The sequence below is a fragment of the Emydura macquarii genome, unplaced genomic scaffold (assembly GCF_026122565.2).
Source record: "Emydura macquarii macquarii isolate MOO-44397 ecotype Brisbane River unplaced genomic scaffold, CSIRO-AGI_Emac_v2 contig_1483, whole genome shotgun sequence".
In the NCBI taxonomy this organism is placed as follows: Eukaryota; Metazoa; Chordata; order Testudines; family Chelidae; genus Emydura; species Emydura macquarii.
Genome location: NW_027131620.1, coordinates 5,989,945 through 6,004,347, shown reverse-complemented (window position 1 = coordinate 6,004,347; position 14,403 = coordinate 5,989,945). Strand labels below are relative to the sequence as shown.

At 41.1% G+C, this 14,403-nt stretch overlaps 1 protein-coding gene across 1 annotated transcript; it reads left to right on the top strand.

Annotated features, from left to right (window-relative positions):
* The first annotated feature begins 5,778 nt into the window (after positions 1–5,778).
* MRGBP (MRG domain binding protein) lies at positions 5,779–13,438 on the top strand. The gene is made up of 5 exons (XM_067554113.1): positions 5,779–6,011; positions 7,028–7,149; positions 7,648–7,729; positions 9,223–9,297; positions 10,538–13,438. The coding sequence occupies exons 1-5, from the start codon at positions 5,840–5,842 to the stop codon at positions 10,726–10,728; spliced, it is 642 nt and encodes a 213-aa protein (XP_067410214.1). The 5' UTR covers positions 5,779–5,839; the 3' UTR covers positions 10,729–13,438.
* Positions 13,439–14,403: the final 965 nt, after the last annotated feature.

Genomic DNA, 14,403 nt, shown 5'->3' with positions numbered 1-14,403 from the left:
CTCCATCTGGAGCTACAAACACCAGAGAAGCAGGCAGCTGGTGCGAGTTCCCTATCTTCGTGGGAACACTGGGGCTCGAGCTTCCAGCTTCAACCCTGGGATGGCGGGCTCCGGCCCACACTGCCTCCCATGGCCCCTCATCCATCCCCCTATTGTCCCTTGCCCTCACTGCCTCCCTACCTACTTCCCCATCCAAGGCTTAATTTGTTCCCTGGCTTGCCAGAGCTGTGTGAGTAAGTCTGCTGTGAAAAGTGATATTTGTATGTTTGCTAGTATCACTTTTCACTGCCTCCCAGCTAGCTAGCAGACTTACTAGCTAGCAAGTCTTATAAAAAAATAAATAAATAGCAATCAAAAAAGCAAAAGAAACACCACCAAAAAAATGACAAGAGCATGCAAAGCACTTTGTGTTTCTATTCTGTTTGGGTCCAGTAAAGAATAGAGACAATGGTACATTATTTTCATTATTGAGTCTGCAAACAAAACACTGCATAAATAAATTACAATGATTTGGATGTGTATATGTGCACATTTATTTGTTTTTCATAAAGTTAATTAAGTATTTTAGGAAAAATTGCCTGAGCAGCCACAAGCAAGAGTTGGTGGCCGCAGTCTGCAGTTAACTCAAATAACAGCAGTGAAGCTGCGGGAGGAGGGAGGCAGCACCTGCTCATCAAGCCTGCCTGGGACCCTCGGTACGTATTCAAGTGGCCATGCTGTAGTTACACTCCTCTGGCCAGGCTGACACTTAAAATTTAGTTCAACAGGGCTACTGTGCTTAGGAGGCATGACAAATCCACAAATTTGAGTGCCGTAGCTATGTCGATACAACCCCCAATCTAGATGCAACAAGGGCAATGGAATAATGCTTCCGTCGATCTAGCTACCATTGGTCGGGGTGTTGTGTTCCTACACTGACAGAAAAACCCCTTCTTGTTGTTGTAGGCTGTATCGACACTACAGGGTTATGCAACATAGATACAGCATCATAGCTATCCCAGTATTGTCACCATACTGTAGATATGGCCTAGGTGGCATGCTTTAGTTCAAAAGGGTGCATGTGACATGCCTTTACTAGCCATGCATGCAACATACAAAAAAATTCTTCAGTGGCCAAAAAATGAAGTTCCTATTTTGTTAAAAGCGTGAACACATGGTGTTCTAAACCTGTGACAGAAATAGCTGTAGCCATATTGCTCATCCCAGAAAGCTGATGCTTCTAAAGAGAATGCCAAATGCTAGGCATTATTTCTGAGTTGTTCAAACTGAGAACTCTTTTTTTACCCAATGTATATTTCCACTTTATTAGACTTATTAATGTTACAGGGTTTTCTTGCACTGCCAAAACCATGCCTGAGAATTCAAATAAAGGTACAATGGACAGCCTCATCTACCCATCACATAGTATATTAAAAGCTTGATTCATGTGCATTAACAATTCCAATATCCTTCTTTAAATGTCACTGAAAGTTTAAGATTGACTGTCCTATTTGCTGTAAATGGAAAGATCACTCAATGACATGGTAGAAACCTGAAATACTAAATCCCAACTTTGTTCTGACATTTTAAAGGAGAACTCCTCTGAAATGTCAAACTGTACAGCACTGTTTCTCCTGAGGAACCCAACCTGCTTTTGCAAAATGCTGAGTACCCTCAGCTCTCACTAATTATTGGAATTTTGCTTTTGATTTTATCGGGAGAAAGATTGGGCTCTGAAAAGAATGGAAAAAAGTGTGACAAAAAATTATGGATGTCCTACATTGTCAATGTCTGTTTAAAAACATTAGTAAGATTCAAGACCTCATAGAAGGAGGGGGGGAAATACCTGTCAATAGGAAAAAACCTGTCCAAAATTAAAAATTCTAAATCTGATCTTAATCGATAAAATGGCTATGTACAATGTTACTATGACCTCTTAAATATTTCCCATAAGCTTTAAAAGAGCCCAGAAAGTGTAAATATAAATACAAAGAAAGATAATTATCTTCAATGGAAAAGAAGTACAGTAAATACCTGAATGCACATACACTTACTGTCAAATTAACATTTTTTAAAAATTTTGCATGCTATTGTATTTTCAAAGGTAGCCACACGTTTTTCAAGTACACACAGCTTTGTGTTTCAAATGTGACTTTTTTTTGTCATCAGAACATAGTGACATAAAAATTGCTATCTAGACTGACACAATGATTCCTGCTTGATAATAATCTTTAAGCAGAAGAACAATTTGACACATTTAGAATGCTGAATAGTATCTTAACTGAGCTGGGTATTTCATGAAGATTTTTAAAAATAACAAACCAACGACTCCTGGAAAACTTTGAAAAACATTCAATTGTGGAACAATTTTGCTACTCTATAATTTATTTGCCTTTATTTCTTTCTTCTTTTTGGTATACCTTGGAACATTTGTATGAAAACAGGAATTTTGTTGCTCAAGAACTCATTTGCTCCTGCTGGTTAGTCATTGCAGGAATTCATAATCCTCTTTTTAGAAGAGTTCCAGAGGCGTAGCCGTGTTAGTCTGTATACAGCAAAAACAATGAGAGTTCTGTAGCACTTTAAAGACTAACAAATTTAATTTCAGCAGGCATAAGCTTTCGTGGGGTTCAGCCCACTTCCTCAGATGCAGTTGGCAGAAATAATACAGCAAATATTGGCAACATATATAGGAGGCAACATATACCTGCATATCCACTAATGTTATATATGCCATCATGTGCCAGCAATGCCCCTCTGCCATGTACATTGGCCAAACTGGACTATCACTTCGCAAAAGGATAAATGGACACAAATCAGACATAAAAAATAATAACATCCATAAACCAGTTGGAGAACACTTCAATCTCCCAGGACACTCTGTCTCTGACCTCAAAGTTGCTATACTTCTACAAAAAAACTTCAGAAACAGACTCCAAAGAAAAACTGATGAGTTAGAAATTATCTGCAAACTTGACACATTCAAACTGGGTTTAAACAGGGATTTGGAATGGCTATCTCATTACAAGAAGTAATTTGCTCTGATCACCCATTCTCAATGGTTGTCATTAGGCCTCAAGTACCCCGCTTTCATCCACCTACCCCATTGTTGTCTATGCCTTTGGATGTGTATATGTTGCCTCCTATATGTGTTGCCAATATTTGCTGTATTATTTCTGCCAACTGCATCTGAGGAAGTGGGCTGAAGCCCACGAAAGCTTATGCCTGCTGAAATTAAATTTGTTAGTCTTTAAAGTGCTACAGAACTCTCTCTCTCTTTTTTTTTTTTTTTATAATCCTCTTTTTGTAGTCCCATTTTCAATGATCTGGCAGCAGCAAAAATCAAATTGACAGATTAAAACATTAAGCAGAGCTGGAGACAAATTAGTTGGGACAGAGATATCAAGTTGGGTTCAGGTACACCAACATCTTGTGACCTGTTAATGCATGATTTTAGATCAAAATGGTGAAAATCGTGTGAAATCACAGCTTGCTAATGCTGGATGCACTGTAATCTGTTGCTGGTGATGGGCAGATTAGAGATCTCAGGAGATTTCCACCATTTTAAACAGTGAAAATCTCATAGGGAGCAAATTGTTTTTGCAAGATTTCTGCCATTCTGGGTCGAGAGCTCACGGGAATAGGTGTTCTTGTGGGATTTCAATAGCATCTAAACTAGAACTGGGAAAATAAGCCTCTTCTATTTTGAGATCCTTCCCAGAATCCAGACTGAAATGAGGATCTGGATCCAGAGATTCAAATCCAAAAGCCCCTCTGACCCCATATTCAAAAGAGTTTAGATTTGAGGTTCTGGTTAATTGTATAGACCATCAATCACCATAATAACAAGGATTTAATTTAAGATGAATAGTTCTTGGCAATTAGACAGTGAACACTCATGGAAACTGAAACTTTCGATTGTGGAATACTTTTGATGATAAACTCAAGTTTTTCCTCTCTAGTTTTTATTATTAGGGTAATTTGCATGGAAACAGGGTCTCTGTGTTTGTGAATTTCTGCTCTTGTTGTTTATTATGCACTTGAAATAGTAATGCTGTGTTTGTGACCACAGTTATTTGCTGTGGAAATTATTTTAATGTCACAAAGAGGATTAAGATTTCAAGTGAGAAATAAGCAGCAGGAACACCTGATCACCTAAGCAACAGAGATGCTGTTTCATGCCTGGATGCCTACTAATAAAAAGGAGAGAAAACAACAAAGAAGGGATGATATATTATCACATTTTTTCTGAATGGAATGTTTTGAGTAACGACTGTCTCATGAGGCAACAATGACCTACCCTTTCAGAATTCTCACCAGCTAATCGGTTCCTTCATTTTAAGCATATTTCAAAATGTTTCAGATGCAGGTGTGAGATTTCAAATCTATCTGAATTGATCCATCTATCTATTCTGATACTTTATTCCTTATTTAATGCTAATAGACCATACCCGTGCCTAGTGTAACTTTGAATGTCAATATTATCTTGCATCAAAAGACATCCGAGTGCTTTAGAAATATTAACTTATGCAATATGGGGAGGAGTGTGGTCTAGTTAATACAGCATTGGCCTGTGATTCTGAAGAACTGGGCTCCATTCCCACCTCTGCCACTGATCTGCAGTGTGACCTTGGACCAGTCACTTCACTTCTCTGTTTCACCTTCCACCCTCTCTGCCTTGCCTATCTAAAATGTGAACTCTTTGGTGAAGGGACTGTATCTTACTATGTATGTGCATAGCTAGCACCAGGACCTTCAACTGGAGCCTCTCAAGTCTACAGAATACAAATAATGCTAATATTACTCCTTATAGAAACTTCTGTCAGAAATGAATAGGATGAATGCTTTAGGGTTCTTTAGAAATGTAAGATTCTATAGATACTTTCTAAAAAACTGCAGAATTTAATAAAGAATGAGAATCTTTCTATAGATTTCTTTATACCAGCCTATTGAAGAGAGAGAATTTTGTATAGTAAAATCTTTAGGATGGTTCAGAAAACCCTGTCAGAGCGTTATTTTCTATCATATTCAATAGGATTTCCCATAGGTGGGCTCAGAGGTAGTTAAACTATTAATTATCCCCATCTGGCAAAGAGACACAGACAGACTGAGACCTGGTCTACACTTAAAATTAAATCAACCTAGCTACGGGCTGTAAAAATTAGTTAGTTAGGTTGACCTAATCCCCACTGTAGACACAACCAGGTCGAGGAAGAATTCTTCCATCGACCGAGCAACCGCCTCTTGGAGGGGTGAATTATTTACAGCGCCAGAGAAACCCCTTCCGTCGACGTGGGAAGCACCTACGCCACAGCCCCATAGCGGCAGCCGGACCATTGTATCGCTGGTAGCGTAGACAGCCCAAGACCAAGAGTCTCAGCTGCGTCCACCTGCCTGGGCTGGTTTTGGTGCCCAGCTTGATGCAGCACGGGGCTGGGTTTCAGAGACAGGCCTGAACCCCACCCCTCCAGCTGATGTGCACCCAGGGCACCAGGGAGAGACGCCCCCACCTGGATCTCTCCAGTGCCTCAGGAACCCCAGCCCCTGAGCTCCCAGGCCAATGGGGGCCACCTGAGAGGGCAGCCACCACCCCCCTCTCCTGGGGGGGGGGGGAGGAGCTAAGCTCCCTGGCTCGGCCACAGACCCAGTTCTAGACCCCAAGCGTGGAGAGCACAGGGCAGCCGCCAGGGGCGCCAGAGCTGAGGGGCAGGGAGCGGCCGCAGAGCCGCTGGCGCAGGGATCGGGGCCTCCGCCAGGGGCAGCGGAGGCAGAGCCCGGGCCGAGGCAGGCGGCGGTCGCCAGGGGGCGCTGCGGAGCCGTGCAGCCAGGGCAGGGCCGCGGCGGCCGGTTCCGGGCCGCGATGGGCGAGGCGGAGGGCGGCTCGGCGGCGGCGGGCGGCGCGGAGAAGCCCCACGTCCCCGCCGGAGGGGGGTCGGCCCCGGAGCCCGGCGCGCCGGCCGAGGAGGCGGTGGTGTGGAGCCCCGAGGTGGAGGTGTGCCTCTTCCACGCCATGCTGGGCCACAAGCCCGTAGGTGAGAGTAGGCCGCGGCCAGACCTCGGCCTCGAGTAGCGGCGCCTGCCCGCAAGGAGAACCAGGGCTGGCGGGGGCCCGCGACCCTCCGGGCCCCGCGCTGCTATACCGCCCCTAGTGGCCTCCTGCAGGCAGCGCGGGGCCCGGCCCCTGTCAGCGGGGGATGGGGCTGTCCATCCCCTCCCCCCGTGCCGCTGGCTGTCCCTTCCCGGCACCCCGGGCCGCTAGTCTCAGCGCCCGCCTCCCCCTGCAGCGATCGCTCCCGCTTCCCCCGGCCCCTTCCCTCAGGGGCCCCTTTTCCTCAGGCCACCGCCGCCCGCTCCAGCAGCGGCTGCCTCTTATTTGGGGGCTGTAAGAGGGGGGGAGACACGAGGTCTCCTGGGGGGGTGTTACACCCCCAACCAGCCACCGAGTAATCTTCCCGCGGGAGGGGAATCTGCCCTCCCCGGTCCGGGATAGTCACAGAGGACAAGTCCCAACCTCGTCTTTCTAGAGGCAGGGCCTGAGACAAGCCCTGCCCCAGTGGGCAGGTTTGTTTGCATGCCGAAACATGGGTAGTGCAGGAATTGTGAGATACCAGGACGACTTAGGAAGGCCGGGGGGCTACTGCTGGGCTTTCCTTTCCTCCCTAGTTTTGTCTAGGAGGGAGTAGAAGAAAGTTGGGGGAAGGGGTCAGACCCGTCTTCTCCCTTTTAGTTGTTCCTTCTGGGAGGGAGCTAGAGGCAATGAGGCATCATCTCTCCAGGCCTGGGGATGAGGGTTTGTTAGGAACAAAAAAAATATGTATTTGTTTATTTAGTTTATCAATCTGTCCTTTCCAAATGGCTTACTTTTTTGCAATTTGCACTATTCATTGCCTCTGGCCTAACTGCGTCTGTGCACTAAGCACAGGAGAAGATCCATCTGACATAGCCTGGATTTTAACCTCCATGGATCTGTTGCAGTTAATTATTCTGTGATGTGATACACATGCATCTTGAATATTGGTGATTGCTCTGACTTCTTCCTTCCTTCCAGGTGTGAATCGCCACTTTCACATGATTTGTATCCGAGATAAATTCAGTCAGAATATCGGACGTCAGATTTCCTCCAGAGTGATTTGGGACCATTTGAGCACCATGTATGACATGCAAGCACTAGTGAGTATAAAAGTTGGCATTGAAGAATTCTGATTTCCAGTAGATTTCAGCAGCTTTGATATGTCATATTTGTTGGGCCTGTAAATTAGAGGTAACTCCAGTGAGGTCAGTGTAAAACTAGTATAGGAGAGAGAGGAAAATCAAGCCTGTTATCTCTTCCATCTTATGCTCTTGCTTTGATATAAAATTTCTAGTTCTGTAAGCCTGATCTGATAAACACTTAGGTACATGCTTAATTTTACCCATGGCAGTAAACCTACTTGCATGCATAAAGTTAAGTATGCACAAGCGTTTGCGAGATCAGGGCTGAGAGAGAGCATTGTCACCCTGACATCTTGTATCTTGTCCTCTGTCCTTATGGAACTCCTGACCTCAGGCTCCAATACCCTATTATGAATTATTTGACCTAGTATATGAAATGACTCAAGCATTTGTTTAGAAAATATGAGCTGATAATTCTAACAAAATCATACTAAAGAAATTTTTCTTTTTCTTAAGCATGAATCTGAGATTCTGCCCTTCCCTAATTCAGAGAAAAACTTCATCCTGCCTGAGGAAATTATCCAAGAAGTGAAAGAAGGTAAGATCTGATGTCAGCTTTTATGTTTGGATGCTCTAATCAAGTCTAGGTATGACTAGCCTACTTGAACCCCAGGAGAAGGGAAGAAGTAATGATGTGCCAACCTGATGTCAATGTGTCACATCATTGGATTGTGGAAATAATAAGGGGCATGGAAAACAGTAATAAGTTTAACATAGTTGGGATCTTTGATACAAAGACATCCCTTCTCTTGACACTATTTAGATCCAAATTATCCCTTTGAATGAGTACACAGGTCTTCTGCATACCTGGGGGCGGGCGTCAGGGGAGAAAGCTATGTGCAGCAAGATCAAAATTTGGTCCTTTGGAATCATATGCAGTTGGTTAAAGATTTATTAGAGTTTGTTTGACTAATGAAAATTTCAATTGTGAGTATGTGGTAAAATGTTACTGATTAAGATTCACTAAGCAATTGTTACAGTAAGGCTTCTTTGTTAAAAACAGTTTAAACTTAAGAACTGCAGTTACATTGGATAGCTGCAGTTCTCTGGCAGATGAAGACACTCGCCTTTTGACTGGGTGCTTCGCAAAGCACTTGGGGTGTGTGAGAATCTGGAATAATTCATTTGATTGTTAATTACTTACATTTATTTTGTTTTTTATTTCTAAGAGCCCAACAGGTAAAATCCTTTCTATTTCTGAAGGGATACATTCTTCATACACTTCTTGCAATAGTTGCCTCCCTCACAAATTACTTGAAAGCAAACTGAGAATCTTATCTTAACTTATTTATAGCTTTAAAGCAATACAGTTCTATTTATATTCAACTCTAAAATCTGTTCATTTAACGTTTTTCCATAATTCTTTGACTTCCTAATTTCAAAACTCATTTATTCTTGGAGCTTCTATGTATGTACTCTGATTTAACAGAAATCTCCACCAATATGTAGCCCACCAACAAGAAAAACCTTTTAGTTTAATAAAAAAAAAAAAAAAAGACAATCAAACTTGGAAAATCCAGATTGTCATCAGGTAACCAGTGCTGTTATCCAAGATAGGAACTTGGAAGTTCATCTACCTCTGTGAAAGGACAATAGTTCTTATGAGATTTTAAACTACACTAGAATGCCTCTCAACTACAAGCTGCAATAAGTATTCCATTCCAAATTTATTAATGGCAGCATCAATCCAAACCATTACACTATATTTTGCCCAGTTACCGTTATATTTGTTCCTATTAAGAAAAATTGATTGGAATCTGTGTTTGGTTGACGTCTGCCCCACTAATTGTTCCCATAACTCTACCTTATCTGTTGATGTCAGCAATGATTGTGGCTCAGTTGTTCTTGCCATCCATCTGTTTTTGGTGATGAGTAACCTGTTTACTTAACTTGAGTCAGTGTTGACTGCTACGGTGACCAGTTTTTAATACTGTGCGCTTATATCTGGTCCTCAGGTGCCGAACACAGGAAAAGGTAAATTATACTTCTATCGAACAACAATCATCATCTGTTTAATAATTCTTTTTACAGGAAAAGTAATGATTGAAGAGGAGGTGAAAGAAGAAATAAAAGAAGAGTTAGAATCTCATGCAGGTCCAGAAGAAGGTACAGCTGTAATTTTTATACTTCATAACCACACTTGTCTAGAAGGCAACAGCAGTTCTGAATGGATTTCATCAAGTGGTATAGGCCCAAAATTTGACCTACCTTAAAATTGGCATGAGGTGGTGCAGACACTTTAAAGAAATAAAAGAGCATCAGTCCATTGCCAAGAACTGAAATGCTTTTAAAATGACAGAAACCACTGTCCTTTTGGAAATCAAGAAATTTGAATTCCCTTTGCTGGTTCTGCAGTTATATTGAACAATACTGATGTCCCCAAACAGCTGTTTTGAGCTCTGGGAGCAGATGGGAGAGAATAAAGGGCCATATCTGACTCCTATTAAAGCCAGAGATAAAATGCTCATTGCAATAATCCAGGCTCAAGGCGACAAAGGAGTAGATCACACTAGCAAGGTCCACATTCAAAATAAACGAGCACAATCTTCTGGCTAGGTACAGATGGAAAATATGTTTCTGGTGTCTTCTGCCATATGATCCCCTGGCAGCAACTGTGGATATAACAGTATCCCTAGTTTGTGAACTTGAAACAGATGGCAGGCACCACATCGTCAATAGGAGGAATCCTTGCAATACCAGATCAATTGGTTCACCAGTATCTGATACTTCAGATGAATTACCCTTTGCTCCCACAGTTGTGCAGTGCTGCACAGTGCATGCTGGAGCAGGGGATTCCATTCTTATCTCTGAAGGTGACCAGCTTCCTCCCATATGTATGAGATGTGATTTCTCTGATCACTTTACATTGGACCTTGTACTACTGCAATCAGTGAGAAGATTGTTGTTCACTTTAACAGGAGCAAGATCAATTCCATTGTTAGTGGTCAAAAAATTATCCCGTTATATCATAAAATGCTTGAGTTTAATTTTAAAATCCAGCTACAATGTTTACCTTGATAACCTTCTTTGGCAATGAATTTGATAGGCTGACCATTTGCCCTGTAAAGTAGATGTTCCTTCAAAATAAACAAAAATTATTGCTATATAATCTAGGTTCATGGATTGCACTACTATTTTTAAATTATTTATCAAAGCACGTGCAGCATTTTAAGGATGGATAATGAAAGTAAGGTATTCATTTTAAATAACTATTTTTCTGTAAAAGGGAGAACATTTGCATACTTGCAAGGATGTTGGGAGGCTTAATCAGTTTGCAAAGTGCTGTATAGTGTAAAAAAATGACATATGAGCCTGACTTGGAGTCATTGCTTTGATCGCTTTTCAGTTTATGCACCTTCAGGAAACTTGGGAAAAGCAGCTGAAAAACCAAGCAGCAAAGAGAAAGAAAGGAGTTCATCAGATTCTGGGTCCAAAGAAGGAGCTGATAAAAGGAAACGTAACAGAGTTACTGAAAAGGTCTTAAATGCAAACAGCAATCCCTCCAGTCCGAGTGCTGCAAAACGTCGTAGAACATAGAGAATGCAGTGAAGGACAAATGCATTTAACTACAGAATCAGGGAAGGAAACAGTAGAATGGAATAGGAATGAAGGAAAGTTGTTATAAAGATTTGTTAAGTTGAGGAAAACAACTATTTGATCCAGATAGTAAAAGCTTCTGCACATTGTCATTATGTGTAGACATGGATCTGTGTGTTCTCTCATAATTAGTTGTTTGCTGGTCAGTAGCGCATAGCTAATCGATGGCTATGTTCTCAGGATATTGAAGGAGAAAGTTGGCAGCTTTACAAGGAAGTCAGTTGGTAGCATTTTAAAATATTAGTAATGCACACACCCTGTGTTAACAGAGTTTGTGAAATAAGCTCTTAGTAAAACAAGGAGCCTCAGTTCTGGAAAAGGTTAGGTCATTTATTTAAAGATTGGATCCCTTTCCTGTCCTGTTTTTATTGCTTTCTTTGGTGACTATTATGGCCCCTTTGTGGGTTATTGTTCTTAGGACATTTTACTTATAGCATGTTATAGCAAGAATATCATTTTCTATCAAATGTCTGGCTTTGTTGGTCCAGTAAAACTAAAATCTCTAGCACATTAAATACAGATCTAAGGTGAAGCATTCTTTGTTACTGTTCTGCTTGACTGGGGGGAAAAGTAAACCCTCTACCTCTTGGAGGCTTAGTGGTATAACTTATTTTTCAACCTTTAAGTACATACTGTAAATAAAGGAAAATGTTAAATGTTTATAGACAGACGTCTTCATAAGTGGCTTAAAATAAAATGTCCAGTAGTGCCATGTGGTATGAAAGGAATCAACTGGGCTATGCAAAAACCTGGAGATATTGCCTAATCCACTTGTACTGTAATAGTGTACATAACAGTTGTTTTTGTATTTCACTGTTTAATTCAATTTTTTAAAAAAAGCTATTTTTACAAAGGGCTGTTAAATGGAAATAATATTGTAAAACATTAATCTTGTGCTGTTATTGTGCTTTTCCTGGAGTAGTTTTAGTTCAGACTCCTATTGATATTTTAAAACTTACCTTTCAGTCTTATATGCTAGAGTATTGAGAATTGGTAATAGTTATTTTTTTGAATTGCAGAAAATGATCAATTTCCCCATTTTCTCCCTTCCCTTCCCTTCCCCCCCCCCCCTCCCCCAGCGCGAACATACTGATTTTAACAAATGCTTGTTAAACTGGTGAATGAAGCAGGCCGAAATGTTACTGGATTACATCTTCACAGTATTAACTTTACTGTTAAATAAAAAAGTAGCCCAACATTCTTGTCATGCAGCATTGTCATCTACCTGAAGAAGTGGGAATCTAATAATCTTTGTTTTAAGGCACATACCTGGCCAAATATTTCCCCACTAACTCATTAACTTCACTTCCTTTATACCAAGCATAAATTTGGCTCATTGTGTTTTATTAGTTGACTGAAAACTAGCTAAAAACCAGGCTTAGGACCAGTTTTTTTTTAGATACTTAGCTCTCCCAAAAATATAGATACATGCCTAGTAGGACTTTCATAAGTGTCTCGGTGCCTAGTTCCCATGCTGCATTTAAAAATCTAGCCCTTAATAACTTAATATGGACTTCATGAATTAAATAGGTTTTAAGGAATCTAAGTGGGAGGAGGGTCTAATTTTACACCATTTTCACATCACCTCTCAAATGAGGTTGTCAACTGATAGCATAGGATTGCCTTAAAGCAAAGTGTGTACTGACCGAGTTGTTGTATATGTTGATACCACAATCTCTCTGAATGTATGTTATTCCCCCACTCCGATTCAGTTACTGCCATTCAGATGACCAGAGTTCAATTTCCAGATTTACTGTTACTTACAACGACAGCCCTCCTCATATTCAATTGCTTTTGGCTAGCGCCTCATTTTGCTTTCATTGCAGCTGATGGAGAAATAAGGGATTCTGAAGGAAGTGCTTTCTGGACCTGCCACTTCTAAGATGATGTTATGAGGCAGATCTTGTGAAGCTTAATGGTTGGTGAAATGTTTGAGATGGCTAATTTGATCTCGCTTTAGTAAAATGTAGATAGGAAGCCACTCCACTGACAAGAAAAACAAAGAAATTTGCTGAGACAAGGTCAGTCTGTAATCTTGATTCTGACCCATACAGTTTAATACCATACTAGTTCTGATGTTCAGATACAGGTGTGTTGTATGTGCAACAAGTCAAGAAGTTAAAAATGTTTGACATTTTCCATTGGAGGGGGGCAGGAATGCTAAGTATATGCTTTTGACACTTTGCTAAAACAAAACAACTTGGTCGATTTAATTGTGTTTTTTAATGGAAAAAATAATAAGTAATTATAATAAATAATAAATAACTTTAAATTGTCCATTTAAAAAAATTCTACAGTAGTGTTCACCTGTCCATGTTATCATAGCAAGTCTTTTATGTGTGGCTTAGTTTCTTTCTGATTTACCACAGAGTTCTAATCTTTCTGCCAAATGGTGCTTTACAAAGATGATAGCCACACACAAAACCAAATGTCTTCGCTATTCAACTGATGAGCACGAAGTGCTGAGTTTCTTTGTGATCTTTTGATATGCTGCAGTAGCCGCTTACCACCTCAGGCTGTGAAGTAATCAGATCTCAACATTTAAACAGGGTCATGCTGCCCACTGCTTGGGCAGGAGAGCTCCAAGGAAAACGAATGTTCTGTAGCGTGTGGTATTGGTGATTCAGAAAGTGGGAACTTAACTATATTGTGACCTTGTATGGGGAAGCTGTTTTTAATAGTGAACTTTTAAAAAAAATATCCTAAATCTAATGTATTCGTTGATAATATTAAGGTTAACAAACCTCTTTTAATATAGTTTGAGTAACAGGTTAGGGCCAGACCTCACAGCATACATAAAAGAGCTTGAGAAGTTCAGAGGTCTCAAGAATTAAAATGCTCATTAATTTTAAATGGTTTCTGAGTCTTGCACATATTGTGGAGTAAATTTTATAGCTTTAATATTTTTTCCTACACTCCCATGTACACATAGAAACCCTCAGGGAAGTGTGACCACAACACAAACTTCCTTTATGTTCGGAACTGTGGATGCCCCTTCTGCTCCCGTTTTAAACAGTGGAGAAATGGAGGTGGCTTGTTTTGGTTAAACAGTGACACCAATGACTCATCCATGGATCTCAGTACAGCTCTGGCAAATTCGGTTCAGTTGCTGCTAAACAGGTAGCAGAGACAGCACATCACGTGCTTTGTCCATCACTTATGTCTAAGTGACCACATGGTAGATAGGGCCAGGTGACTGTAGCACGAGGGTGAGGAGCAAGGTTCTGCAGATGCACATCGGTACTCCTGGATGGTGTGGTGATGTAGACCTGAACCTCCAGCCTTCATCTTTCTGTCCCACTTTATAGGAAAAAGATTTCATGCAAGTCTATGGGTTTTTGCTCTGTCATGCTGCATCTGCATTTGGCAGAAGTCCTGGTGGGTGTATTCATAGATCAGGTAACCATCTAAACTTTAAGTGATCTCTGCTTAGTGTTGCATAATAGGAATAATAATTTACACTTCTACAGTGCTTTCCCTCTGAGGACCTCAAACCTCTCCATGAGTATGTATTAATGTTAGGTAGGAAAGTATAATTATTGTCACTGTTCAGGTGGGGAAACTGTGGTACAGAATTTAAATGAATTGCCTGATGTCTCTCACTCAAGACCAGCT

Excerpts from the sequence above, each read along its gene's own strand:
- MRGBP (XM_067554113.1), top strand. The coding sequence starts at position 5,840 with ATGGGCGAGGCGGAGGGCGGCTCGGCGGCGGCGGGCGGCGCGGAGAAG. Across the intron at positions 6,012-7,027 it reads GCTGGGCCACAAGCCCGTAG|GTGTGAATCGCCACTTTCAC; the intron begins GTGAGAGTAGGC and ends CCTTCCTTCCAG. Across the intron at positions 9,298-10,537 it reads TCATGCAGGTCCAGAAGAAG|TTTATGCACCTTCAGGAAAC; the intron begins GTACAGCTGTAA and ends ATCGCTTTTCAG.